Source organism: Diaporthe amygdali, assembly GCF_026229845.1.
Source record: "Diaporthe amygdali strain CAA958 chromosome Unknown NODE_54_length_279735_cov_64_132730, whole genome shotgun sequence".
NCBI classification, from domain to species: Eukaryota; Fungi; Ascomycota; class Sordariomycetes; order Diaporthales; family Diaporthaceae; genus Diaporthe; species Diaporthe amygdali.
In genome coordinates, this window is record NW_026517074.1 from 46475 (window position 1) to 72327 (window position 25853).

The window sequence follows — 25853 nt, forward strand, 5'->3', positions numbered from 1 at the left end:
ACCTGCGTCGAGCCCAGCGGCGATGTCACCGCCGCACAAGATCGCGCTGGCGCGCCCCGCAATCTCGTGGGACCTCCCCACAGTCTCGGGACAGCTGCCCCCGGTAGTCAGCCAACGTGCAGGGTTCGGATGGAAGAATTCACGCCGCCCATGGGGTCGGCTAAAAACAAATACCTGTTGAACTTTGCTAGCTTGCAGGCAGGTTCATGACGTCGGGACGGGGTCAGCGAACATGATAAATACGAGTCCACGCCGGCTGCCTGGGCCTTGGGGGAGACGGATTGCCTCACCCCCAACCCGACTCAAGCCATTGTGAAGGCTCGCCGCCAAGAGCTTCAACGACGATGCGGAGGTTCGGCACGGCAGCGGCCCTCACATGGGCCCTCGCAGCAGCAGCGGCCGGGCTCGGCCAGGCCCAGAACACGACCGACGACTGGCCCCTGCACAACGACGGCCTGACGACGCTGGTGGAATGGGACCACTACAGCTTCCACGTCGACGGGCAGAGGCTCTTCGTCTTCTCGGGCGAGTTCCACTACTGGCGGTACCCCGTGCCCGAGCTGTGGCGCGACCTGCTCGAGAAGGTCAAGGCGGCCGGCTTCAATGCCTTCAGCATCTACGGCCACTGGGGCTTCCATAGCCCGTCCGACGGCGTGCTGGACTTCTCCACCGGCTCGCACAACTTCACGCTCATTATGGACCTGGCCAAGGACCTCGGCATGTACATGATCGTTAGGCCCGGTCCATATGTAAACGCCGAGACCAATGCCGGTGGCTACCCGCTCTGGGTGACTACCGGCGAGTACGGTGCGCTGCGGGATAACGATCCGCGGTACACGGCGGCGTGGACCCCGTACTGGACGAATATGTCTAGCCTGATCGCACCACATCTCATCACCAACGGCGGTAACGTGATACTCTTCCAAATTGAGAACGAGTTCGGCCAACAGTGGACGAACGTCGCGGCCAAGACGCCGAACGTTGCCGCTGGTGAATACATGCAATTGCTAGAGGACTCCGCGCGTGCGAGCGGCATCGACGTCCCGCTGACGCACAACGACCCGAACATGCGGACCTTCTCCTGGAGCAAGGACTACAGCGACGGGATCGGCAACGTCGACGTCGTGGGCCTGGACTCGTACCCGTCGTGCTGGAGCTGCGATCTGACTGAGTGCACGGGCACAAACGGCCAGTACGTCGCGTACCAGGTAGTCGACTATTATGACTACTTCCAAGACTTCTCGCCGACCCAGCCCAACTTCATGCCCGAGTTCCAAGGCGGCTCATACAACCCATGGGGCGGACCCGAGGGCGGCTGTCCGTCGGACATCGGCGTCGACTTCGCCAACCTCTTCTACCGCAACCTGATCTTCCAGCGCGTCTCGGCCATCAGCCTGTACATGCTCTTCGGCGGCACGAACTGGGGCTGGCTGGCGACGCCCGTCGTGGCGAGCAGCTACGACTACTCGAGCCCCGTGTCTGAGAACCGCGTCATCGGCGATAAATACTACGAGACGAAGCTGCTGACCATGTTCACCCGCGTGGCCAAGGACCTGGCAAAGACGGACAGGCTGGGCAACGGCACAAGCTACAGCGAGAACAAGGCCATTGCCACTGCTGAGCTGCGGAACCCCGACAATGGCGCGGCGTTCTATGTCACGATGCACCTCGATTCGACGTCGGGCACGCTGGAGACCTTCAAGTTGAATGTCACTACCTCTCAAGGAGCGAAGGTCGTCCCCCAGTACGGCGGCAGCATTGCCATTGACGGCCACCAGGCCAAGGTCCTGCCGACAGACTTCAGCTTCGGTAGCAAGAACCTGCTGTACTCAACCGCTGAGGTGCTCACCTACTCCATCATAGATGGCAAGGAAGTGCTAGCCGTTTGGGCCCCAGCCGGCGAGTCCGGTGAGGTCGTCATCGAGGGCGCAACCTCGGCAAGCCTCACAAAGGCCACGGCGAACACGACCTCGACGGCGGTTAACATCGTGCCTGGAAACTCAAGCGTGGCTATCAACTGGTCCAATACTAGCGGTATGACCGTCGTGAACTTGGGTGACGGTGCCCAGGTCGTCATACTCGACCGCCCTTCGGCATACGTATTCTGGGCCCCGAGTCTAGGGAATGACCCCCTCTATCCCGAGAACAGCACAGGTAAGATGCACCACTTGGCGCACTCATTCACCTCTATCGTATTTGCAGCAAGATCACTGACCTTTGGCAACAGTCCTCGTCCAAGGCCCATACCTCGTGCGCTCAGCTTCCATCACCGCCGATAAGACACTTGAGCTCGTCGGCGATATCGACGGCGCGACCAACACTCTGACGATCTTCGCAGCATCCGTGGACGCCGTGGCCTGGAACGGAGTCGAGCTCTCCACCGTCTCCAAAGACGGCAACATGCTCACAGCCACTGTTCAAGGGCCAGAGTCCTTCACCCTGCCAGCTCTGGGACCGTGGAAGTGGCACGACAGCTTGCCGGAGATCCAGCCCAACTATACCGTGTCGCCCAGTGTATGGACCACTGCGGACCACCAAAACACCTCCAACCCTTCGAAGCCGGCATCGAACAACCCGGTGCTGTTCCTGGACGAGTACCACGTCCACGTCGGCAACTCGATCTACCGCGCCACGTTCCCCAGCACGGCCTCCCTCCCAAGCGGCGTCTACCTCAACATCACAGGCGGCAAAGCCTTTGGCTACTCAGCGTGGTTGAACGGCGCATACATTGGCTCGTACCTCGGTGCTTCCACATCTGCGACAGGGATGACGGAGCTCTCCTTCGCGAACGCGACGTTGGCCGCGGAGAGCAAGGACAACGTGCTGGTCGTAGTGATGGACAACTCAGGCCACGACCAGACGACAGGCGCGCTCACACCCCGCGGCATCTGGAACGCGACGCTCCTTGGCACAGACGCGGGCTTCACGGAGTGGAAGATCGCAGGCTCGGCGGGCGGCGAGGACAACATCGACCCAATCCGCAGCGTGTACAACGAGGGCGGGTTGTACGCCGAGCGGGTTGGTATGCACCTCCCCGGGTACCCGGACAGCGATTGGGCGTCCGTCGGCGGCAACGGCACGACGACGCTCGCAGTCCCGGCAGCGGGGATCCGTGTCTTCCGCACCGTGGTGCCACTCTCCGTGCCTCCGGGCCTGGACGTGTCCGTGTCGTTCCGGTTCACGGCGCCCGGCAACAGCAGCACCAAGAGCACGTTTGTGCCTTCCGATGCGGCGCACTCTAACCAGGTTCGGGCGTTGCTGTTTGTGAATGGGTACCAGTATGGTCGCTTTAACCCGTACATTGGTAACCAAATTACCTTCCCTGTGCCGACCGGAATCCTAAACTATGATGGTGACAACACCATTGCCGTGACGGTCTGGAGCCAGAGTGCGCAGGGTGCTGAAGTGAAGCTGGACTGGAATGTGGAATACGTGCACACCACTGGTTATGACATGGGCTTCGATGCGGAGTATTTGCGGCCTGGGTGGTCCAAAGACAGGTTGGCCTATGCGTAACGGAGGACGTGATGTATATAAAATTAGGTATTAGTGGTACAAATAAATGTTAAAAGACATGGTGCTTGTAAATAGATCGTTACATTTTGAGACGTCAAAAAGTCGCCTCAATGCTTTGCTGCTGATCATCTCTCTCTGTGCGCGTCTGGCGGACCCACGAGTAAGAGCCCTATCTGGATCCGGGAATCCTTCGACCCGTTCAGTGGGCCCACAGCCGAAGCAAGCAATACTCAGGTTGGTTAAGGACAGCGGAAAAGATGATCAAGAAAGAGAGAAAGAGAGGCCGTAGATCTGGGGAAGGAGAGGAATAATATGTACCTTTCTTATAGATCGGTCGAAGCCTTCACACCTCACGAGAAGCTCTGTATTTCCGAAGCCCGTTAGGTCTCCCCTGCACGGGTCTGTCGAGTGCATGCCGACGTAGGTCACATCGATCTCGGGCGGCAGGGCTGGCAATCTTGCATCATACTCATGCATCAGAAGGGTGCAAGCCGAAGACGTTGCATCCATCGTGTTGCATTCGGTCTCCGGATACCTTCCCGGCCTGGTAGGCCTGGCCATTTTGAAGCGAGCCATTCTATCGGGTCAAAATGTCGCTGTCGATGTGATGAATTTGTCAATGCGTTCATGCTGGGTTGAAGGTTGTAGGGAGTCACACTTGGTGGGTCGGTGATGAGTATGTGTTGATAAGATAGTCAGTCTATGTGCAGACAGAAATAGACAAGCAGGGAGACCGTCAGCCAGGACTGACAATCGCACTCCAGCAGAATGAGGACACGCCTTCGAGATGGCTGAGCATGGCAAGTGGGGGCGAAGATGCAGGGAGATGTGGGTGGGTTGTGCGACTTCCGACGTGACGCGTGCCATCGTCGAAGTCCCGTCCCCATATCGTTGATCTCCAGGAGCAAATTTCCAGAGACCCGAAAAATGCGGGCCGAGGACAGGTCATGCATCGTCATCTTCATGCGCGGCTGCTTGCATGGCAGTTGGAACTATCTCTTCTGGATGCAAGACGAAGTGATATGTGACATGGTGAGTCAGATGCGTACTTCGATGCCTAGATACTGATTGGGATCCAATTAGGAGGCAGTCACACTGGATAAGACTTTTGAGGATTCGTCCCATGTGGTGCTGGTTGATGTTGCTGTGGAAGGTTGGGACGGTGGGGTACGGCAGACACCACCCCTGCCGTTTTGAGGTTCCTTCCCGACTGCCCGTTGACGGGTGTCGGCAGAATGGGGCCTTCCCTCTGCAGATCAGGTCAAGTACCGGGCACAGATGTGGGGGCCATATCGTGCCTTCCCAGAGAGTTGGAAGACGGGGGTTTGTCTATTACCGTACATTACTGTACCGTATCGCGCCCTACCGTACCTTCAAATCGTATGTATGAATTGGCGCCATGGTATTCGGTGACCAGCGGGGATCTGATCCTGCGTCACACAGACAGTACTTTCTCCCTGCAACGTCTGCAACAACGAGCAAGGCCTGGGCTGCTGCCCACAACGACGCCAACAACAACGTGACTTAGATTGAGACAGTGAGTTAGTGAGTGAGTGGCGCGACAGTAATCGGCCCTCCCGTTCTGCGGACCCGACCCATCGAACACGCGTCTGGGTTCAATCAAGCCCACAGCATGGCACAGCACAGCATGTCTGGCACGTACGCATCTGACACACCAAGAACTGGGCCGACCAAGGCACGACAAGTTGATCTTCCCTTCTTGGCAAGCTCAGTTCCCCATCGCTCAATCGCGCCAATCCATGGCATCAACTCATCCGTGGGCCAGCAACACCGCAGGTCCAAGGGCCCACACCCCTTCTCCTTTTGCCTGTCACCATGTCCACCGTAAGATAAACACACAGAGACCGTCCTCAGTTCCACCAAACTTAAGGTGATATCCTGTCAACTGCTTTTCTTGTTACAGGTTCCTTTCTCTCCTGCTCTCCTTCCACTGTCATTCTCCTGAGCCTGATAAGCTCCGATCCTCGTCCTGGACCAAATCGGAGATCGTCTGGACCCGACCTATACCACTTCCACCACTTATACACGTCAATTCAGCTTCGATTTTACAAACTTGTGGAGCTAGTGGATTGGATCTTCTCTGGCCCATTACTATTTAACAGTGAAGCAACCTCGAAATTTTGAGACTTCTGAGGGTGAAGTCGAGGAAACCTGAAAGCTACGGCGCTCCTCGTGCCCGAACTGGTGGTTACGCGTGTCTGGCCGGCCAATTTAGTCTGGGCGAATTATCGACACCATGGCTGCCACGTGCATGCGGATGCTACACCACTTGGCCATCCCCCTTCTACTAGCCGCTCCGACTTTCGCCCATGACATATTGCAGTCACCAAACCTCTACGACTGGGGTTTCTACGGCTTGTACCCAAAGACATCGTTCCAGTCCTACAACCTCGCTGCACCTCGCCTCAACTTCCTCAAGTGGGATGAGCAGTGCGCTGATGGCTTCTACCTTGTCTCCCCTCGCGGGAGCATTGTTGACTCGCCAGCCCCAGTGATCCTCGACGGGAGGGGTAACTTAGTATGGACCACAGATGATAGCTTTGGGAAGGGCCGCGGCATCACCGATTTCAAGGTCCAGATGTATCATGGCAAACCACATTTGACCTTCTGGGGCGGAGTGGACGGTTTGCATCACCGCTATGGAGCAGGATGCTATTTCATTGTACGCTGCACACCGATGTTTCTTTTTGATTAAAGATCTGTTTCATTTCTGTCTTCGATCCCCGATTTGAGTTGACAGCATGTTAACAAAATGTCCAGCTGGATGAGACGTACCAAGTGGTCAAGACAGTGAACGCTGTCGAAACTAGGGGCCACAGTTTACGAGGCGATCTTCATGAATTCCGCATCACCGAGGATAACACCGGCCTCATGTCCATCTACTATCCGCAAGCCCTTGATCTTTCCCCAATCGGCGGCCCTGTCGACGGCTGGGTGCTCGACAGCATCTTCCAGGAAATCGATCTTGACACTGGTGACTTGATCTTCGAATGGCGTGCCTCTGACCATATTCCGGTCGAAATGACGATGCGTTCCTATGTCGGCGGTGATCTAGGTATATATCCTAACAACGGATTTGACTACGTTCACCTCAACAGTGTTGATAAGGACCACCTTGGGAACTACATCATCTCCGCCAGACACACTCACACGGTCATGTGCATCAGTCCTCAGGGAGAGACTCTGTGGATCCTGGGAGGCAAGGCGAACATGTTTCAGGATCTGTCCGATGGTCGTGCGACCGACTTCACCTGGCAGCACCACGCAAGATGGCACGGAACCAACAAAATGAGCCTCTTCGATAACGCAAAATCGACGAACGGCGGCAACAAATACATCGGCGATCACAGCCGCGGGATGATGTTGGAGCTCGACACGGAAACCATGACAGTCAAGCTGCTGCACGACTACTACGACCCGGCGCACCCGAAGCTCGCCGAGAGCCAGGGCTCAATGCAGGTCCTGAAGGATACGGGCAAGGTCCTCGTGGACTACGGCTTCTTCCCCGCCCTAACTGAATTCTCCCCCGAGGGCGAAGTCCTCTGCGACGTCCGCCTCGCCCCCTGGCTCATCTGGCAGACGGGCATGGTGACGAGCTACCGCGGCTTCAAGACGACGCGCTGGGTCGGCCGGCCCTGGTACGCGCCGACCGTGCTCCTCCGGCCCTCGGACGGCGTCCTCTACGTCAGCTGGAACGGCGCCACCGAGGTCGACACCTGGGTCCTGCAGGGCGCCGACTGGGACGGCGTCAGCCGCGACGTGTACGTCGACCTCGACGTCCAGAGGAAGGACGGCTTCGAGGCCGGGTTCGAGATCGTCGGCGAGTACCCGCAGTACGTCCGCATCGCGGCCCTGGATCGCGATGGTGCTGTTCTGAAGCACTCTACTGTGCTGGACCGCTTTGTCGGGAACGCGCCGGCGTCTTCGGGGTGGTTGCATCAGATTTTGGTGTTTGTTGGGGTGATGCTCGGTGTCACCCTCGTTGTAGCGGGGATCTTCCGAAAAAGGCTGCGTAGTGCTTGGATACGTCGGTTTCCTCATGAGACTGTGGTTTCTGTTGTGTGTGGTGTTGTGAAAGCCGTGAGGAGGCGGAGCGCGGAGTGGCGGGATGGTGGTAGGGACAAAATGAGGTATAAGGAATTGCAATCATATGAGGAATAGCATGAGAGGGGGGTGTTGCGTAGTTGATTGTCTAACACAAATGTCTCGGCTCGCACTGCTGCTCTGAGATGTTGCGCATCTTGCGCGTTCAGGAAATATCTAGTCTATAATTTGATGATATCAGATCCTAGCTCTGCTGTGCATGAGGATATGTTCATTCGGAATCTTTCAACCTCAGATAACAAATTATGACCAGTTCCTCATTTCAGCGATGCTTTCTCATCAAGAGGAAAGAACGAGTGTGTACAGACAGGGCAACGTCAAGCTCTTCATTCACCCTATTCAATCTAACCGAACTCCAAGCTGGGTAGTCTCTTGATAAAGTTACTGCCTCTTAGCCCTTCGACCCGTCATCTTTCGGGAGGAAAACACACATTTTTGTCAGCCTTGAGGTTAACTTTTCAGTCTCTCAAGATTTGTGGCTTCGACCGGGGAGCTCATGACCAGTGAGGAAATGGTGTTTGCTGACATCGAGGTACCCCAGAATTTTAAATACGGCTGTGACGCCTTATAGATATCATTTAGTCATGAAAACTAAATTCCGAGTTATGTAGCTTCACACCACAGTGTATACCGTTCAATGCTGTGTTCTTGTAAACACTAGGTGCAGAGGGATCGAGTCGTCGACTCATTTATGTTGTGTTACATACGAACTCACCTCTGCCCATATTCGTAGGGTTTGTTGATTGAATGTAAATGAGCGAGGAAATGAAGAGAAGAGTCTTGATTCTACATCTTTGACTCTTCATCAACCGACAACGCACCCCCAAAGGTATGATTGAGGGTGCACGAATCAGCTACCAAAAGTGGTCTTAGCTAGACAGAAGCTCAATCCTCGCAAAATGGCTGCGTACGCAGTGACACTGCGTTGGACACGTAGTACACAAGTTCATCAGAATGGAGCAGTGCTCACAGTCATCCGTCCCAGTGACAGGGCTCGTCACTGTCAAGGTTCATACGGAGCTCAGCCACTCACCCAGCCTCCGATGAACAGAGACACCCACACTGATAAATATTTAAGCCTCCGACGCTCTCGGGATTTCTCGGCCGTATGATATAGACTTCTGGACACAGATCGATCTTCTTAAGCACCTCATATCTCCGCCTACTCGACAAGCAAGCAGCGCATTCGAAAGCAGCATACGTACCCTTTATCATTGAGATCCCCCTCCACATTAGTGCCACCGAAAATGCTTCTCATTTTCGCCTTCTTTCTCGCCTTAATGGCACCAATATCTTCAGAAGCCACATCGTGTCATGGCCAGAATACCACCACGAAACCTCACCCGCCCCCTGAGTATCGACGCTCTATAATTCTCAACTACCAGGACCCCACGTTGCGTTTTGGTCACGACTCATTTTGCACCAGTCCCCGCCGACTTGAAGAGAAAGCTCTCGCGGAACAGACCTACATGGTTGCAGACTGTAACAGACTCATCCGTATGCTCAGGGGCGATGATGGCCTCTATGGCGGCTGGTGGCTGGTCGAGGACTTGGACTGCAAGCTTGATGGAGATATTTATTGGGCGACGGTCGCCGGGTGGAAATCATGCAACTTTGCGGTAATCACGCCTTACTGCCCATGCGGTTACACTGCGTAAGCAAGAAGTCCTGCCCACTTCCATTTCTTGATATCTTTCTCTTGCACTGCACCCGAGCTATCGTTCCTCCTGCTGACACTTATTCCATGGCAGGTTTTCCAGACTGGACGTCGCAAAGGCGATCGCTTACTCCCTGCCATGGGCGGAAGTCTTAAGACAAAGTGTGAGAACTGGATCGATGCATTGCACATGGATTGACGGAACGCCAGGGGACAACGTTACGTTTATGCTATATGATCCAGACAATTTTAAGGTACCAATGACTATAGCGACGAGAAAAAATGGCTTTCAATACGGCGCCTATACTGGCCCCCATGAAACTTTTGGGCCTATCTAATATTTCCGATGCTGAGAACGGCTTGAACCGAGACGGTACGCAATGCCTCATCGCGGAGGGCCTCAAACAAGCCACAAACCATTACTTTGCGTTCGGAGGACGAGCTTTTAGACAGTTAAGAACAAGGGCGGGGGCAGTTGTTGTTGGTGATTCAAAGACTCAACATCATCCCACATCCTCTGTAATCAAGCCAAGTTACATCTTTCCCTGCAGAGAGAAAATTACACACACGTTCTTCTCATGTAATTTTGACCAACATTGCTCTTCATGACACTCTCAAAAACAATATATACCTGAGCAAAAACACGAGACGAAGTTGATTTGTAAGATGTGGCTCATCACTGTCCAGATTCACACGGGACTCAGTCACTCACCCATACCCCAGTGGGCGGCCACACCCACACTCGTATATATTTAAGCCCCATACTCTCTTCTCGCACAGATCTACTTTCTTCAGAACCTCAGTCTCCTGCCGACTCAACAGCCAAGCAACGCATTCAGAGTAACAACCACACATTACATCGCCAAAAATTAGTCCACCTCAGCGCCATACATGATGCTCGTCATTTGCGCCTTTTTCCTCGCCTTGATAGCATCAGTCTCTTCATACACTTTATCTCACCCTCCTAGCATAGTTCCCCCACACGATCGGGCGCTGCAAGACAGAGTCATCTCGGCTTCGCCCCAAATACACACTGTCACAGTCGTATATGACTTCTCCGACTATCACCCCGGAAATGCTTCTCATTGTGGTCCTTTCGAAAACCGATCTGAAACACCAAACACTCCATTCATTGTCGAAGATTGCAAAACACTACTCCGCCTTGTCATCGCCGGCGATCCCTCCCACACTGGCTGGTGGGCAGTCAAAGACGAGGATTGCCGCCAAGGCGAAGATTACTGGTGGACGACAGTGGCAGGATGGGAAACGTGCAACTTGGCGGTAGTTATGCCTGACTGCCCGAGTAGCTTCACTCGGTACGTCAGAAGACCAGAAACTCCCCCCCCCCCCCTCAACAACAACTCTCCAGGTTCGAAGTTGTGATATGATGTTCTCAATACGCAATCGCCACGCCGCTTGCTGACACTTCTGCAATGGCCAGGTTCTCCCAGCTGGACGTTGCCAAGGCCATCTCTTGGTTGATGCCGGATGATGGACAGGCCAATGGGACTATGTCAACTGGCACATTTCAGTGCAGCAAAGCAGATCCCTCTTCCCAAGACCCCATTTACAATGTTACGTTTTTGTTGTTTGATCCAAGCATCCACATTGCACAGGGAGCTCTTCCGACAAGACTTCATGGTCTTGTCGGAACTGCGGCGACGTCTTCATCCAATGGCGTGGCAATAACGCTGATGGCAGACCCTACCCAATGATGGAAGCAGTCAAACGCTAGATCATCGAAGGAAAATATTTGGGATGATTCGATCAGGTCTCCAGGCATATCATTTTGGCTGGGGGATGAATGGGCGACCCTTTGGGCAGGAGGAAGAGGTCCTTGATTTTGGTGTCTTACGGAACTCTCAACGTGATTTCTTGGTAATCTATAGAGGAGTTTCTTCCTAATGGCAAAAAGTCTTCGTCCTTGCTTTTGTGCCATGTCAAACCCTTGATTTGCTGTAAACCCCTTCATCCTGAATGACCTGCGAACACTGCGAAATATTGATTCGCTTCTCGATTCTACCTTGGCAAAAATATTCGGGACGCGCACAATCATGAGAAGGTTCTCACTCAGTTGCTGCCCGTATGCTGTCTGCTTTCAACATTTCACAAAGATGCTATCTGCCAAAACAAAAGGGTTGTCCAATAGCTTGCTTAAAGGCTTAGTTCAGCAGCAAGCCTTGATCACTCTCTGCTCGTCACTCAGTTCTGAAACGGCCCTTCGTCTTTGCCACCAAACGCATCCACGCCAGTCACTCAACCAGACCATTTAAGTCTCGACCGCTTTCTGCCCTTCGCCTTGAACTTTTGCTTAACTTAAGGCGTCTTCCGGACTTCCAAATACCTCCACCATTTGTCACTTCCTTACTTTCTCAACTTTCATTCGTTGCATACTTGACTCTTACTGCCACTCTCTACACTACGAGAACCTGGGTCAAAACACCATTTCTTCTTGCAAACCCACAGCACGAGACTGAGACAATATCGCGCCTCTTGATTTCGAAATTCAAGCGCTGCCCATTATGAACATCTTCACCATCTTCGGCCTCTTGGCCAACATCATTTACATGACCGTCGCCGCGGCTTTACCCAGCTCTCCTGGCCAGACCTTCGGTCTTGCAAAGCGCGTCGAGTCGACTTTCGCTTGGAAGGATTACTTCGTTCGCAACTGCAGCGCACCTTTGCTGTACCCCAATGAGGGAACTCAGACAATCATCGCAGATGATTGCGGTAAGCTATCAAACTGGCAGAGCAGCAACAATGGTGGCTACTTCGAGCTGTGGGACTTCAGCCACTTGAACAACTTCACCTACAAACCCATCGTCGGCTACAATACTTGCGTGATTGCTATATCGCATGCTGTGTCTAACGACAGCTGTGACTACGCTGTGTAAGTCGCATGATCCCGCTCAAGTACTCCGTGGTGTTACAATCAACTAACACTACCTGCGACCTCGAAAGTGTGGGCTCTTTGGACGTGATCGGCCTCGCGAATCAAGCTTTGGGTTCTTTCCAAGTTAACGGAACGCTGCCCACGATCTCTGGGAGCTTTGTCTGTGGCCCTAATCACGCCCCGCTCAACATACTCATCTACGATGGCCAATCAGGGTGGCAAGGAAGGCCCATGCTCGACAACGGGCGTGCGAACTTCACTGTAAACGCTACTAGCATCCCGGGTATCAAGGGACCGGCGGGTGGAACTGGTTATCCAACGGGCTCTCCTCCTTCTCCCCCTGCAGTCTCGGTAGAACCCGCGAGCACGACAAACCTAAGCGCAAACTACACACGCTGACCTGTTAGATTTGTTCCTTGGAGAATTTGTTTGGTCGGGAGGGGTACTATCAAGATGCGATGGACTCTTCGACGTTCGTGGTTCCGGGAAATGTCAAATGCTGGGGATGGATGCCTTTGGGGCCAGTAACGACGGATGCGAATCCAACTTGGATGGTCGCATGCCTAATTTCTGCGTTTGATCCATAATACAAAATTTTGCTCCTGCTCTGCTCGTCAACATTGTGCCTCCTCCTGCGTCAAACGTGTTGCCCGATTAGCATGATCATCACATGAGTGAGGTATTGGTCGTTTGCAGTATAGTCTGACCATACATCTGCCACAAGAGTTCAAGCTTGCTCAAGCCAGGTCTCAACTGCACTTCGGCGTCGTGCTCGGTGCAACCGCCGCGTTTGTCGGATTTGTCTTCGAGCAGCCGTTCGCGAGACCCAGCAAGTAATCGTCCTCCGCAGCCTTGTACGCCGCACCACAGTTCGGGTCACTGCATCATCAGCAACTCGTTCCAAGGGCATAATAACGTCGGGGCTTCCCAGAATGTCTCCTGGCAGAGGAACTGCTCACCTGGCGCCTCCCGTGGCATCGTTGAAGTACGAGCAAATATCGTGTGAGAAACAATCCTGACTGTAAATGTTTCCAAGCCCCACTCCTGAGCAACCACTTCCGCATCGGCCGTTGCATGAGTAACTAACTGTGCGCTGTCAGTATGTTGGACACATATGAGGCAAGCATAAATTCAGACGGTCACTCACTCTCCGCCCGCCGCGTTCGTGCCGTAATTACTTCCGACTACTCCGACAAACGAGCAGCTTTGTCCTGCTGCATTCGTCCACGTCGCTGTTGCCGACGCACCGACTGTGAGGCATGTGACACTTCTTTTCATCAGGGGCGACGCAGGGGAGGTGGGCACTGCGGTCGCCTGGCCCATGAGAGCCATGAATACAAGCAAATCCCACGAGTAAATCATGCTTATTGATAGTATGATCTTGAGTTTTGGAGACGGAGCAGAATTTGGACTCAAGCCACTATGTCTCTTTGCGTTTGACCAAGTATCAATATGTTTCCTCACAATGTTCTCGACCACTCTTATACATAGATTTCAAGTTAGCCCAAATGCATCCACCTCCAGCAAGACATTATTCGCGGTGAGCTGCTTACCGAATATGGAAGGATATCTTGCACGGCTCGGCGGACTTCCTCCCGCAATCTGTACTCCAGCCGATTGCGTGATGCATCGCAATTGGCTTCACGTCCAAATTGGCGGGTTCAGTCCTGTTTGTGGCCTAGACCCTCGGAGAAAATACCGGAGTTTCCAACAATCGACTTGCATCATCCGCTAATTCCGGAATTGAAATGCAAATGGACTGCACCACATTTCATGTCAAGGAGTGAATCAAACACTGTATGTACAACTCGCTGTCCGAATATTCCCCTCGAACGTAGAGGAATAACAGACCGAATACTTCCCCATCGAGCACCTCAGCAGCACAGCAATGGTTGAGGTCGCTGACGTAAAGATTTGAAGTTCGACATACTGTTTGACTTTTCAACAATTTGTCTGGCGCACCAAGTTTCTCTTGTGAACGAAAGTGATGGGTAGTAGAAATCCATACTTTTCGTTATATTCTATATTAAGTCTTAGCCCGGGTACGTTTGGCTCAAGTGTAAGCAGACAGCCGAGAGCGGCTGCTCGTGAAGGCATTGGGATGGTCCAAGGGTGGTGACTACCGTGAACATAGAATGTACTTGCGATAAAGCAGAGATTTTGATTTTCAGGAGTCCAGACGAGGCCGGTGCATTGCAATATGAACACACTGCCCAAGCTCGTTTTCCCGTGTATTACCAACCAAAAGAGACTGGCAGAATAAATCGCAGGGTCTCATCCATCCTTACCCCGGAAGTCATTGTGGGAGACACAAATTATTCATGACATGTTCCTGCCTTTTTTCCTTTGTCCATATCGAAAGGAATAGAGGACCCGGGGGGGGGGGGCAAAGTACGTTGACCTGGCCAGCAACATATAATAGCATTGTAATCCATATTAGGACAATGCCATTGTAAGTACTTACGAGAGCACTTTGTCACACGCTGCAGGCTCAATGATCAAACACAACTGCAACAACATTGCGCATAAGTTCTTAACTGGAAGCAGGTACAATGCTGTATCCATGTGCTCTCTGTCCAAACCTATATAAGAAGCTGTTCCTCATGTCTAAAATGTAGATACCAGAAGCATCAAGCATTTACGCTTATCACAATTTGCCACAACTCACAGCAGATCGGAACATCTTGCAAATTCGGCACAAAACTCGACCATCAACTCATATTCCGCGATAGTCACACTCTACAGCCGTCATGTGCACACGCGTCGTCAAGCTGTACGAGTGCGGCTGCACTGCCAGCACCAGCATTGAGCAGTGCTCTTCTAAGTGTGGGGTGGTGAAGAGTGAGAAGACTACGAGATCCACCTCTCCATGTGCGTCTCACGCTACCAACCTCTACTAATCTTTCCTGGTACTCTAAGATCTCCTTGGGATTTTGGTGCGGTGCTGTTGCTTTGCTGACGGGGTTTTCACAGATTGGACAGTAAATTGGAACTAAGTAGCAATAGATTTATTTAGAAACAAAACGTCTCATATGAGAGTACAGTGATTTCGCTATGCTAGGCTTGAGACAACAATTATATAATCGTGTGCAAATTGACGTTGACTTACAAGCTATTATTCCATGCCAAAAGTCTTAGTGTCTGAACGGAGCCATTTGTGCTGGCGCTATTGGCAACCCGTCGAGCCATCAGATTTGGAGCTATCTCTAGCGTCCAATGCTTTTGTATATGTTTGCAAGAAATCATGGCTGGAATACCAACCTAGGTTGAAGCCGTCAAGCACTATGTCAGAACGGATGCAGGAAGCTAATCGCTATAATTGATGATATCCTAAACTAGGTATGCCACAACTTACACAGAGATTTGTAAATTTTCGAGATAATGGATACGATACTTCACCGACCACAGTCCAGCATCGCGGTCAAACAGCTGTCTATTTTCTTCTGCCTAAGCCTTTTGATTTCGAAAAATGGACGAAGCGACTGCATCAGTACCCATGTCCAAGTCTTCTAGGCCCTCTATTATCCTCCCACTGCGAAATACAAGCAATGTCGCCGGATCGTCGCCGCTTACCCATTTTCACCGCTTCATTGACCTGCCTCAAGAGCTTCGCGAGATGATCTTTGAAGCTTGTCTACCACGACGCGTATTCAATTTCAGCTACGAAAAGTCTGACGACATCCACCCCAAGACCACATTAGACTTGAGTTCGAAACCAAAGGCTTTGCCATCGATCGCCTGGGTCTGTAAGGAGGCTTACGGCGTCTCAAAGCGGTTCTTGCGAGAATATAAGATGGATCTCACCCGCGTCTCGTACATATACGACCAGTATTTGTTTACGACTACGAGAATTCTTTTTGGTCGGCACTTTGACACTCTGTATATCAACTACTGTGGTTGTGTATTTGATGAGGAGGAAGACGAAGACGAAGACGAAGATGAGGCTGAGCATGATCAGTATCTCGAATCACTCCCTGACGGACCGTTCACGCTCGCCTTGATGCCCGGGGTCAACATCATTTTAAATATGAACATTCTTGTCGGTCCTCGGATGAATATTAACCCACCATTCGAGAAGTGGTTGAATGGTAAACCTTACCGAGACTGTCTTACTAAACATGATCACTGCAATGTCATTCTGGCTACCACCGAAATGTCTATGACGGGCCTGGATGTCCGGGCATCCGGGCTGTTCGGACTGCTCGGAGACGAGAGGCACGCCCTGATCGATGTGGCGGACACATCGAAAATCGATCAGTACGAAGATTACATCCAGAGGCGCGAATTATCAGGAAGTCGAATTCGGCTCCGTGACTCGACGTTCTACCCAATGCAAGAACGTTACCCAATACAAGAACATTACAGGCGCCCTTTGGATATTCCTGTGCCTGGCCGGTATGGTACGCAAGGGAGAACAAGAGCTTGGGAGAGGATGCACCCCGCAGACGCTGCAGGCCCTCCATTGGAATTCTCGGTAGCTGCGCGGGACGTCATCGAATCACTTCAACTGATCAAGCAGTCGTGGCTGGAGGCCAACGACTGTTTCGAGCCCGGGGACTCGCCCATAGTTCCATGGAGTGGAGATCTGGACTACCGGGAATGGGACGATGAGCATCCAGTCGCAAAATTCTGGTTAAGGCAATTACCCGAATTCTTGTTTGTGGTAATGTACGCGGTAACTGAGTTGGATGGATGAGAGTGAGTATAAACGAGGGGCCATCTTTCTCGCACCGACACAAGTGAAGACAAAGCTTTGGGGAACATCGACCTCACGGGAGATGATCCGTGGTCAAGATGAACATGCCACATCCGTATGGTCGCATTGCTCTCAATTTCGGGTCGAGATGGCTTGACAGAATCTCTCCTAGTTTTCTATGATGCATTTATGGACCTTCGACCAAGGACAATAGGGCCCAATGGTGTTGTGAACCAAGATCTGCTAAGCAGAAAATTTGTTCCTAGCAAAAGATGTGGGTTACATTCCTTAGTTCTCGTGAATATATATTTTGTTAGTTCATGTTGAGCGAGTGCGCAGTTTGCTTACCATGCATGTATTATTCTCGTCTACTTTGGATCAGTCATTGTAATAAATTGATATTTTCACTCTATATATGTCACAACACAGACCCTCAATTTTCAACGCCGTCAATCCGGTGCTTCCTTTTATGCGCTGCAATCAATCTGAGGTTCAACCTATACCAAGTAGTCTCACACCTGGGTGTCTTCTACAAGCCTAGAGAAAGGTTTGAAGCTTTTCAAGTCCATATCTATAAAGCAGAACATGGGGATAAATTATCTGCGGGCCAGGAAGGCCCAGGAATATTGCTATTCAAGACGAGACGGATGATTGAGCTCTGGCCATTGCAGGACTCTCTGCCCAGAAACTGCTGTGCTTGGTGGATCGCTGATGAAAATAGACTCATGCTCTTGGTGGAGACCTTGGCTGCAGCTTCGGCAGTGTTTTGTTGCGTGATGGAAGACGAAGGAGCGATGCCCTTGATAGCTTGCTGCAGTCCTACAATTCCTGCGTCGACGTTTCAGTGTTAGTGCGGGTTGTGAGTTGTTATGTCTTGCAGGACTGGCGCATTGCCGGCTGATTATCTCCGGTGGTGCAGAATCACCCTGAATTTAGTCTTGCATGCGTCTTGGTGCCGGCAAAAGATTGTTTTTGCTTGTTCTGATCACTTCTATGCTTTGTCGATGTAGTTTCTGACACCGTTGGGATTGCATGGTCCACCTCATGGGTGCACATATGCAAGCGTGGTCGGAAAGGAGTTATACTACAATTAATATATGGGCTCGGAGTCGAGTTCCCGTTTATGTCCCAAAACAAATCCGCTGGTACAAATAGGGAAAGGGGAGGTCGCATGGCGTTCCGCGAAGTTGGACGGTTATCCACCAGACATACCGTGGTGTTAGCGACGCTTATGGCTGCTGATCTCACACTTCACGTTATCGGTCGTATGCTCCCCCTAACCCTGCGTTTCCCGACACACCTGGGTGCAAATTGCTTACCTCTCTCTGCAGTGCTCAGGAGAAGCGAATCTAGCTAGCCTCTCAGCTGCTTGCCAAGAAGATGAGATTGTGACCCTTGAACACTGGTACGAGAGCAGATTCGCTGGCGTGCCCCTGACGGCTCCGCTCGACTGGCTCAATTTACAACATCAACACGGACCGAAAATCCTTTTTAGCATAGCTCGCGGGATCACTGGCCCCAAGCAGTATTTTCTTACTAGGAGGATTTGGATCCCTGGCCTCTTGCCATCCACCCACTCAAAAGGGCCGGACCGCCAAGGCACCGGCACTTCCATCCAATGCAACGGATCTCGCGAGGTTGAAATGATGTCGGAATTTGAAGATTGGGGTCTTCTACACAGTATTCGGGCGACCTTGCCTATGTCTTCCACATCCTGTAGTCTGGACCCAGCCCTAACAGCGGATCGCGCTACGTCTTGAGAAAGCAGACCGCACGTTGCGATCAAAGCAGCTACCCAAAATGGCGGAGCTCAAGCGCCTCACGCTCATCGCGGCGCTGTCGTGCATGTCGAGTCTCGGCCTGGCCCAGAGCGGAAGCAGCAGCAGCAGCAGCAGCACCACCACCAAAAGCAGCAAGACGAAGGTCATCCAGACCACAAACTACATCGACACCATCGACGGCTACTCCTCGCTCTCGTCATGCGCCATCGACGTGCTCTCGACCGTCGTTCGGGGCGAGTTCAGCGGCTGCGGAGGCTGGGATGACAACCTGACGAGCTACACGTGTTTCTGTACCGACAGCTACTCCTTCATGAGCACCGTCATCTCGACGGACGTGCTCACGAGCTGCGCGGATGATTCTGCAGCGAGTGCACAGGCGACAAGTGCCATATCCATCTTTGATAAGTACTGCGCACTAGGGGTGGAAGCCGGACTGGAGCCAACATCAGAATGTAGGTCCTTACTCTGAAGGGCATTATCACATGAAGGGCAAACGAGCGCAAGGGTTGTCAGCTGACTCGGTATGCACATAAACAGCCGGATCATCGAATCCCACTGCCTCGCCAGGCGCAACGGGCTCCTCAAGCACAGCAACAGGCTCGCCCAGTTCCGACAGCGGGGCTAACTCATCAAGAACGACGGCCATCGCGGTCGGCGTCGTGGTCCCCGTCGTCGTGATAGCCATAGCCGTCAGTGCGTGGCTGATCTGGCGGAAACGGAGGGCGGCCAAAGCAGGGAATTGGGACCAGTGGAACAGGGGGAACACATCAGGGTACGGTAACGGCCCGGTACGCGATGCGAACGCCGTGGAGGCGCCGACCTACGAGCAGAAAACGGAAGAGTTGCCGTACTCTCCGCATAACGCCTCCGAGATGTCATCTTACTCCCCTCACAGCACTGCCGAAATGGCATCCTACCAGCACCACACGGCAGAGATGCCTGACACCCAGCATCGACAGGAGCTTCCAGGTTAACCATCGATTTCGTTGTCGGACTCTCTGTCGAACTGCAGCGTTGTGGCGATGGGGCTTCATCTGACGGCTGGTCCTCGCAGGAAAGGCCGGAGAACACCGGCGACCCGGATCGAATGGGAAGGCGCAATGGGACTGCGGTGGTGTTTAATGTGATCACTAAATTGGAGTGACTTGAATATTTTCCAGCGGTTAAAATGTGTTGCTATGGCGCTGGACCTTGGGTGCTGGGAAGCTCGGCATCGTACATCTGCATATAGGGGACCTCTGGTGCACATAAATGAACGAAGTGTAGACACCACATATAGCATTGAAACTAGTCTCCTGGTAATTGACTGGATATTTTGGGGATCTCAAATGCATAATTAAGCCATTTATGGTTAAAGACAATGTTTGCTCACTCTTCAAAAGTGAATAGGAACGGACAGGTTGGGTCTGAAACTCGTTGTTTACTTACATCGCTTCGTATCTACTTAAGCTCCTCGTCCGGACTATACTCCGAGTCATATGTTATATGGTCCCGAGAAGATCTTTGTCTAGACGAATCTTATTTATGACGAGGCCGTGCTTCAGTGTATCCACATTATAGTCATCCTGCCTTGCCCACACAGCCCACATTTTGTACGATCCACGGATGTTGCCGTTGGAAGGGTGCAGCTGTCTTGGAGGATCGGAAGCGCACCTTACCTTATACGTTTTAACTTGTTTTCTTTTCCTTTTTCTTCTCTGAGATTGATGTCGAAGTGCTCAGCAAATGTAACATTTTGATAAGAGCATCCAATAGACATGGAGATGTGCCTCCTTGGATGGAATGTTCCGCCATTGTTGGCCACCTGAACCGGGTCTCGGGATCTAGATGTCTAAGCACTGATGCCTGGGAGAAGCTTAAAGGAGCCTACGTAACAATCTCAGTCTTAACTTTCGAGGTCAAGAAGTCGTTTGTCCTGCCGATCTGAGTCTCCAGCATTGTGAAAGCATCCCACCACGAAAACCAACAAGTTGAATAGTTTGGTTCGAGTGAGATTTAGGAATGAGACTTCATTTCATATGTCAAGACTAATCAAATGTGGCTTTGGATGCCGTACCCAGATGCCCTTCCAAACCACATGCGCAGCCATACAATTCTTTTCGTGCCTCGTCTGATCAGATACAGTCCTCATAACAATGGTGTGCCGCCTGAGCAGCCCATCAAGTCATGACATATATATATGTCGAGCTAACTTCAGTGTTGCAGAATAAATAGAGCAGAGTTGGTTACTGGTCCGCCAGAACCTCCAGCGAGGAGCATATGTCCCAACACAAATGGATATCATGGCCATCTGAATCCATCTGGTGTTGAAGAAGCCTGGCTGCCGATGTTATTTTGCATCGTTGCAGTCATTGTTCTGCATGTGTTCGGCTTATTTTGATCAACACTACGGCTACATGTCGTACACTTATCTCCGTGTCTCCAGTGTATGAATCTTCACAATTATGTTGTCCTGAGAGCTGGCTAGGTGACGGGGAGCCTGTCCTAAGTCTTCGTGAGAGCATTGATAAAGACCGGAATTCCATTAATCCGTAACCGACCCCCTATCTGTAGTCTTAACATATTTCGACGCGCAACGGGCCGCTTTGACAATGGAACCTGCGGTGAAATGGGCATGTGCATCTTCAAATGGTTGGCTACGCTGACACAGAAGATCAAATCAGGAGGAGTTGGTCACCATGCGCTCGGGCCGGGCGGAGTGTGGGATGCCTTGGCTTGATGCTTCATCACTTATGACAAAGAGACCTCCTATAAGCAGTCCGTCCTTTGAGATTCGAGTTGAGCCCAGCCGTGATCAACAAAATGCAATTTATTGCAATCGAGTCCATCCTAACGGTAATGACCGCGTGAGCTGTTGTACAATCTCGTCCTGCGCCCCTAACGCCTATGGTTCCGATGTCCCAAGCCGTACCCGTATCTCAGGCCCTAGCACCAACAACAGGGCATACGGCGCCCTCAGCAGCGCCCTTCACATCAGGGTGCTGCGTCACCTTGCCCTTGTGGTGGCCAATCTTGGCCTTTGTGACGGGACACTCTGCATCATCGCTCTTGCCCTCGGTCGAGGGGTGGTCGGGAGGCAGGATTGTTGTGGCAGGGCCGACGACAGGGCAGACTTGATCGTCAAGCGCCTTGGCCTCGGGCTGCTCGATGGCGTTCTTGAGGGCAGGGCACTTTTGGGCGTCGGCGGATGAGGTGGTGTCGTTCTGAGCATCGGCGGGGATGGGCACAGAGGGATGCTTAGACAGGTTGTGGTGGTGGTCTGTCTTTGCGCCAACGACGGGGCAGGTCTGGCCTGGGACGTTGAGGTCGACGTCTGGGTGGGAGGGGGGAAGAACCGAGTTGGTTGTTCCGACGACGGGACAGACTTGAGACATGTTGGCTGTGATGGTGGGCAGATTGTTGATATTGCGTTGTATGACTATTGGGTACTGCTTGATGATGGTGTTGACAGAACAAAGGAAGGGATGGAAAAGGAGAAGAAACGGTCGAAGCTCGTTCGCCGAGGGCGAAACAAAGACAGCCCAAGCAACACTTGCGCTACAGTCAACCCACCGACACGTCGAGTGGCCGTCAACACAGGCGGCCAGTGGCCTCAGACCTCCTCAGACCTCGAACCATATCAGGCAAACAGCCTGTCAGGATCCGTTTTCACCAATCACCCCGCACCTGGTAGCCCGCCAGTGACCAAGCCTATGATCCTCACCGGGATCCCCCAAGTCAGCCTCAACGAAGTGCATAACGGTGGTTAGCCTGCTAGCATAGATTGTCATCTGCGGTCACGCTGTCACACACATGCGGAATGCCTGGATGCCTAGTCTGTACGCAGACATGGTCATATTTGCATGTTCCCTTACCTGCTTACATTCCCCCATGTACAGTAGACAGCAGACTGTAGAGCAAACAGCAGACAGCAATTCGACCCAGACCGCCACATTCCACGTCGCGATGAGGAGAGACAATGACATGGAAAAGATTCTGTCGAATCAGGCCAGGGGTTTTGAATTTCATGATGTCAGCATGTACCCCGCCAGTTCAGACCTCTGCCCATTCACGTTCGACCAGAATGTCAGCGCATTGATCCGGATCGACAAGGGGCTAGTCCATCAACGGCTCCTTAATCCCGAGCACCTGTTATCTCAGCCATCAGGCATCATGCGATAAACAGTCTATCCCGGCCAGCTTCAAGACATCAGACGGCTTCTGCGTATACGATCTGATTATATCTTGGGGCTAGCGTTCGAGTCGCCCACCACATTGCCTTGAGCAATGGTGCAAGCATAATTCACTCGGATGGAGTTCTGTTTGGGCCCTCCGCTCGCAGGATCACAAGGTCGCAGGCAGTCGGGCGAAATGACATTGCTGGCCGGTCTATCGACGACTGTGGCGATTGCGTTCGAATGACTAGAAATTGATTCCTCTCGTCAGCGCCATTGCAATATTAAGAGTCGTGACAGAGTTTTAGGTGCATTGTCCGATAGCAAGGCTACTAAAGAAAAAGGCACCCGGTAACGGCTACTTTAATGGGAATGAAGCACCTTTACGCTTTTTCTTTTGTATCCTATCCATCATTTAGACAGAGTAAAATGGGTTAACTTACAGCAGCCAGGCTGCTAAACAGTGCAGGGTAAACAAAGGCATAGCGTTTTGAGTACAATATATTGAAGTTCTATATTCAAATAGCTATAGCGAAATGGCTTGCCACAGCGAAATACTTAATATAGCAAAATGCTGAATACTGCGAAATGGCTCGCTACAGCGAAACAACCACAGCGAAACGGCCTAAAAGTAACAAGGAGCCTAAATAACTACTATTTTATCTGCATGCACTGGCCCGATGAGAAGGTTGGTGTGAGGCCACCAGCCATTAGCCTGCCACACGCCAATACCAATGTAGAAGTTCGAGGGAGGAGGATATGCGGATTACATGCAGACGATAGCCTATCACTACTATTTCCACACAAGCTGCTGTAATATAGGGTAAGCGTGATCCGACAAGCCATTGCCCCTCACTTCAAGCAGTTTATTAACAAGTCACATCCTCGCTTGAAAAATCATCCGCCATTTGGCTATCTTACTTAGTGATCTGTGTAAGTATCGCCCAATATCTTTGGAAAATGGCATTCCAAATTCAGTTCGTGGTATTGCTTCTGTACGTGTCACCATTCTATTTTCTTTTTTTTTAATCAGTCCGTTGGGAGACTAATAGAGGCTTAGTATCTATAAAGCTATCCGCGTTGTCTCAACACTTATTCTTGCTTCTAGGCTGAAACCTATACCACTGTCTGCCGACAATCCTTTGAGATCAAGCATCAATGTATCCCTTGTCATACCTTCTCTGTCTCCGTTTACAAATATGTTTCTCGATGGACTCAAAACCTGGGTGGCAAGCGCGCCCATGGAGATCATCTTGGTCGTCCCTCAATGTGATTACAAGGCCATGGCAGCATTGCTCAGGACCCAGCCCACGGGCAATTCCAAGGTCAAACTACTCACAGTTCCAAGTCCGAGTAAACGTATGCAGCTAGCACGAGGGATCGCCGTGGCCAACGGTTCTATCATCGTCTTGGTGGACAGTGACGTACACTGGCCGAAGACTCTCTTAGCCAGCCTTCTCGCTGGTTTTCAGGATCCCCGCGTCGGCGGAGTGGGATCGCGTGCCAAGATATGCCAGGATGGACGTGCCAAGTTCCAAGGGGGCTGGATGTCACGACAAATCATGCGAAGACGATTCATCACGAGATTTCGACATATCTCTGCAACCTTGGTAGCAGATGGTAGGATATCATGCCTGTCAGGCCGGACAGCAGCTTATAGATCTGTCATCATCAAAGACAAGGCCTTCCTCGAAGCCTTCACGAATGACTACTGGGGGTCTGGCCAGCGACTCGATTCAGGCGACGACACCTTCATCACTAGCTGGATACAAGATAAGGGCTGGTTGGCCGTGCTACAAATTGCGCCTGAAGCGGACATTATAGCATTCGCAATGCCATTTAGGTCGATCCTTCGGCAATGGATTCGTTGGACAAGAAACTCGAAGAGATCTTTTATTCGGCATCTAATGCAGCCCAAGATATATTGGACGTATGGAGCACCTCGTTGCTGAATATGTACAGCACAAATCAACTGACCTCTTGATACTTAGTCACCCTTACTTGGCCCTCAATATGCTGGAGTCATTGATACGTCCTCTTCTATCTATCACGTTTATGATCGTCGTTAACACCGGCTTTTCAGAGAGGCATACATGGTATCACATACTGTCTATTCCGTTCTAAAAAGGCTCAAGCTCACATTTCATCACAGCGTTCTTCTATATCTCAGTTGGGCTACCCTTCAGGCTTTAGAGTATGGACTAGATTTTCGCGGTGTTAATTCCGCACTAGCAGGCATTCTGGTTGTCTATTTCATGGAATTTATGGTCATTGTCATGGATGTTTGGGCGATACTAACCTTGCATACTGTAAGTTGCTTTCCTTGGAATGCACTCAGAAACTAACACTGATAAACAGACCTCATGGTAACTGGGTATATCATATCAAGAGGCTCATGAAAGCATATGGCTGCAGACGTTTCGCTACGACACATAAATGAGGATGGACTCGCTGGACCGGTAAAGTTTAACGATGAACTATAAGAAGCCACATTGGATTGCCCGGGAGCATCAACTATCTAGCAAATAATAACTATAAGATGTGTAAGGGCCATAAAGTCTAGAATAACGTAATTTTTAGACCATCAGGTTTGTGATGATGACGTTTTATGATAGCAACGAATAATTAAATATAGAACTGTCATAAACGGGCAAGGTAACGGATTTAGGTTGCTTACTTTCATTCACAGTTGATTCATACACCCACAACACAGCGGTATCTCAGCACAGCATTCTGCATCATCTTTTGAAATACTGAGAGAAAATCTCATATTCGATTCTTATCAACTTCATTCCCAAATTCCAGGGACTTCTTTTGAATTGTGCAGTGAGAATGCCTGGACTGTACACTACTTGTCATAATGAACTCCACCCACTTTCAAAGTTGCCCCAGTACCTCTCATGTGCTCTTACTAGCGTTACCACCAGGCGAAGTCTGCATCACCCCCCTGTTGCCCTGGAGACTGATTTGGTAAAGCCACTTGTACAGATCCGAGTTCCCAATTCGAATTGGGCGATTGCTGCTAGGCATC

At 51.5% G+C, this 25853-nt stretch overlaps 10 protein-coding genes across 10 annotated transcripts; 8 read left to right on the forward strand and 2 right to left on the reverse strand.

Annotated features, from left to right (window-relative positions):
* Window positions 1-344: 344 nt before the first annotated feature.
* Window positions 345-3516, forward strand: J7T55_001280 (uncharacterized protein; the record flags this gene model as incomplete). Its single annotated transcript, XM_053135336.1, has 2 exons — window positions 345-2154; window positions 2228-3516. 2 exons carry the CDS (start codon window positions 345-347, stop codon window positions 3514-3516), a joined length of 3099 nt encoding a protein of 1032 aa, XP_052986919.1.
* Window positions 3517-5773: 2257 nt separating this feature from the next.
* Window positions 5774-7698, forward strand: J7T55_001281 (arylsulfotransferase; the record flags this gene model as incomplete). Its single annotated transcript, XM_053135337.1, has 2 exons — window positions 5774-6199; window positions 6298-7698. The coding sequence occupies 2 exons, from the start codon at window positions 5774-5776 to the stop codon at window positions 7696-7698; spliced, it is 1827 nt and encodes a 608-aa protein (XP_052986920.1).
* Window positions 7699-8888: 1190 nt separating this feature from the next.
* On the forward strand, window positions 8889-11013 carry J7T55_001282 (uncharacterized protein; the record flags this gene model as incomplete). Its single annotated transcript, XM_053135338.1, has 4 exons — window positions 8889-9295; window positions 9393-9462; window positions 10172-10614; window positions 10740-11013. 4 exons carry the CDS (start codon window positions 8889-8891, stop codon window positions 11011-11013), a joined length of 1194 nt encoding a protein of 397 aa, XP_052986921.1.
* An 807-nt stretch (window positions 11014-11820) lies between these two features.
* J7T55_001283 (uncharacterized protein) lies at window positions 11821-12590 on the forward strand (the record flags this gene model as incomplete). Its single annotated transcript, XM_053135339.1, has 2 exons — window positions 11821-12188; window positions 12260-12590. 2 exons carry the CDS (start codon window positions 11821-11823, stop codon window positions 12588-12590), a joined length of 699 nt encoding a protein of 232 aa, XP_052986922.1.
* A 350-nt stretch (window positions 12591-12940) lies between these two features.
* J7T55_001284 (uncharacterized protein) lies at window positions 12941-13821 on the reverse strand (the record flags this gene model as incomplete). Its single annotated transcript, XM_053135340.1, has 4 exons — window positions 12941-13070; window positions 13151-13273; window positions 13339-13554; window positions 13745-13821. 4 exons carry the CDS (start codon window positions 13819-13821, stop codon window positions 12941-12943), a joined length of 546 nt encoding a protein of 181 aa, XP_052986923.1.
* Window positions 13822-15660: 1839 nt separating this feature from the next.
* J7T55_001285 (uncharacterized protein) lies at window positions 15661-16887 on the forward strand (the record flags this gene model as incomplete). Its single annotated transcript, XM_053135341.1, has 1 exon — window positions 15661-16887. The coding sequence occupies one exon, from the start codon at window positions 15661-15663 to the stop codon at window positions 16885-16887; it is 1227 nt and encodes a 408-aa protein (XP_052986924.1).
* Window positions 16888-18687: 1800 nt separating this feature from the next.
* Window positions 18688-19642, forward strand: J7T55_001286 (uncharacterized protein; the record flags this gene model as incomplete). Its single annotated transcript, XM_053135342.1, has 2 exons — window positions 18688-19120; window positions 19206-19642. The coding sequence occupies 2 exons, from the start codon at window positions 18688-18690 to the stop codon at window positions 19640-19642; spliced, it is 870 nt and encodes a 289-aa protein (XP_052986925.1).
* A 1944-nt stretch (window positions 19643-21586) lies between these two features.
* On the reverse strand, window positions 21587-22042 carry J7T55_001287 (uncharacterized protein; the record flags this gene model as incomplete). Its single annotated transcript, XM_053135343.1, has 1 exon — window positions 21587-22042. One exon carries the CDS (start codon window positions 22040-22042, stop codon window positions 21587-21589), a length of 456 nt encoding a protein of 151 aa, XP_052986926.1.
* A 90-nt stretch (window positions 22043-22132) lies between these two features.
* Window positions 22133-22829, forward strand: J7T55_001288 (uncharacterized protein; the record flags this gene model as incomplete). Its single annotated transcript, XM_053135344.1, has 2 exons — window positions 22133-22412; window positions 22564-22829. The coding sequence occupies 2 exons, from the start codon at window positions 22133-22135 to the stop codon at window positions 22827-22829; spliced, it is 546 nt and encodes a 181-aa protein (XP_052986927.1).
* A 1192-nt stretch (window positions 22830-24021) lies between these two features.
* Window positions 24022-24946, forward strand: J7T55_001289 (uncharacterized protein; the record flags this gene model as incomplete). Its single annotated transcript, XM_053135345.1, has 2 exons — window positions 24022-24752; window positions 24814-24946. 2 exons carry the CDS (start codon window positions 24022-24024, stop codon window positions 24944-24946), a joined length of 864 nt encoding a protein of 287 aa, XP_052986928.1.
* Window positions 24947-25853: the final 907 nt, after the last annotated feature.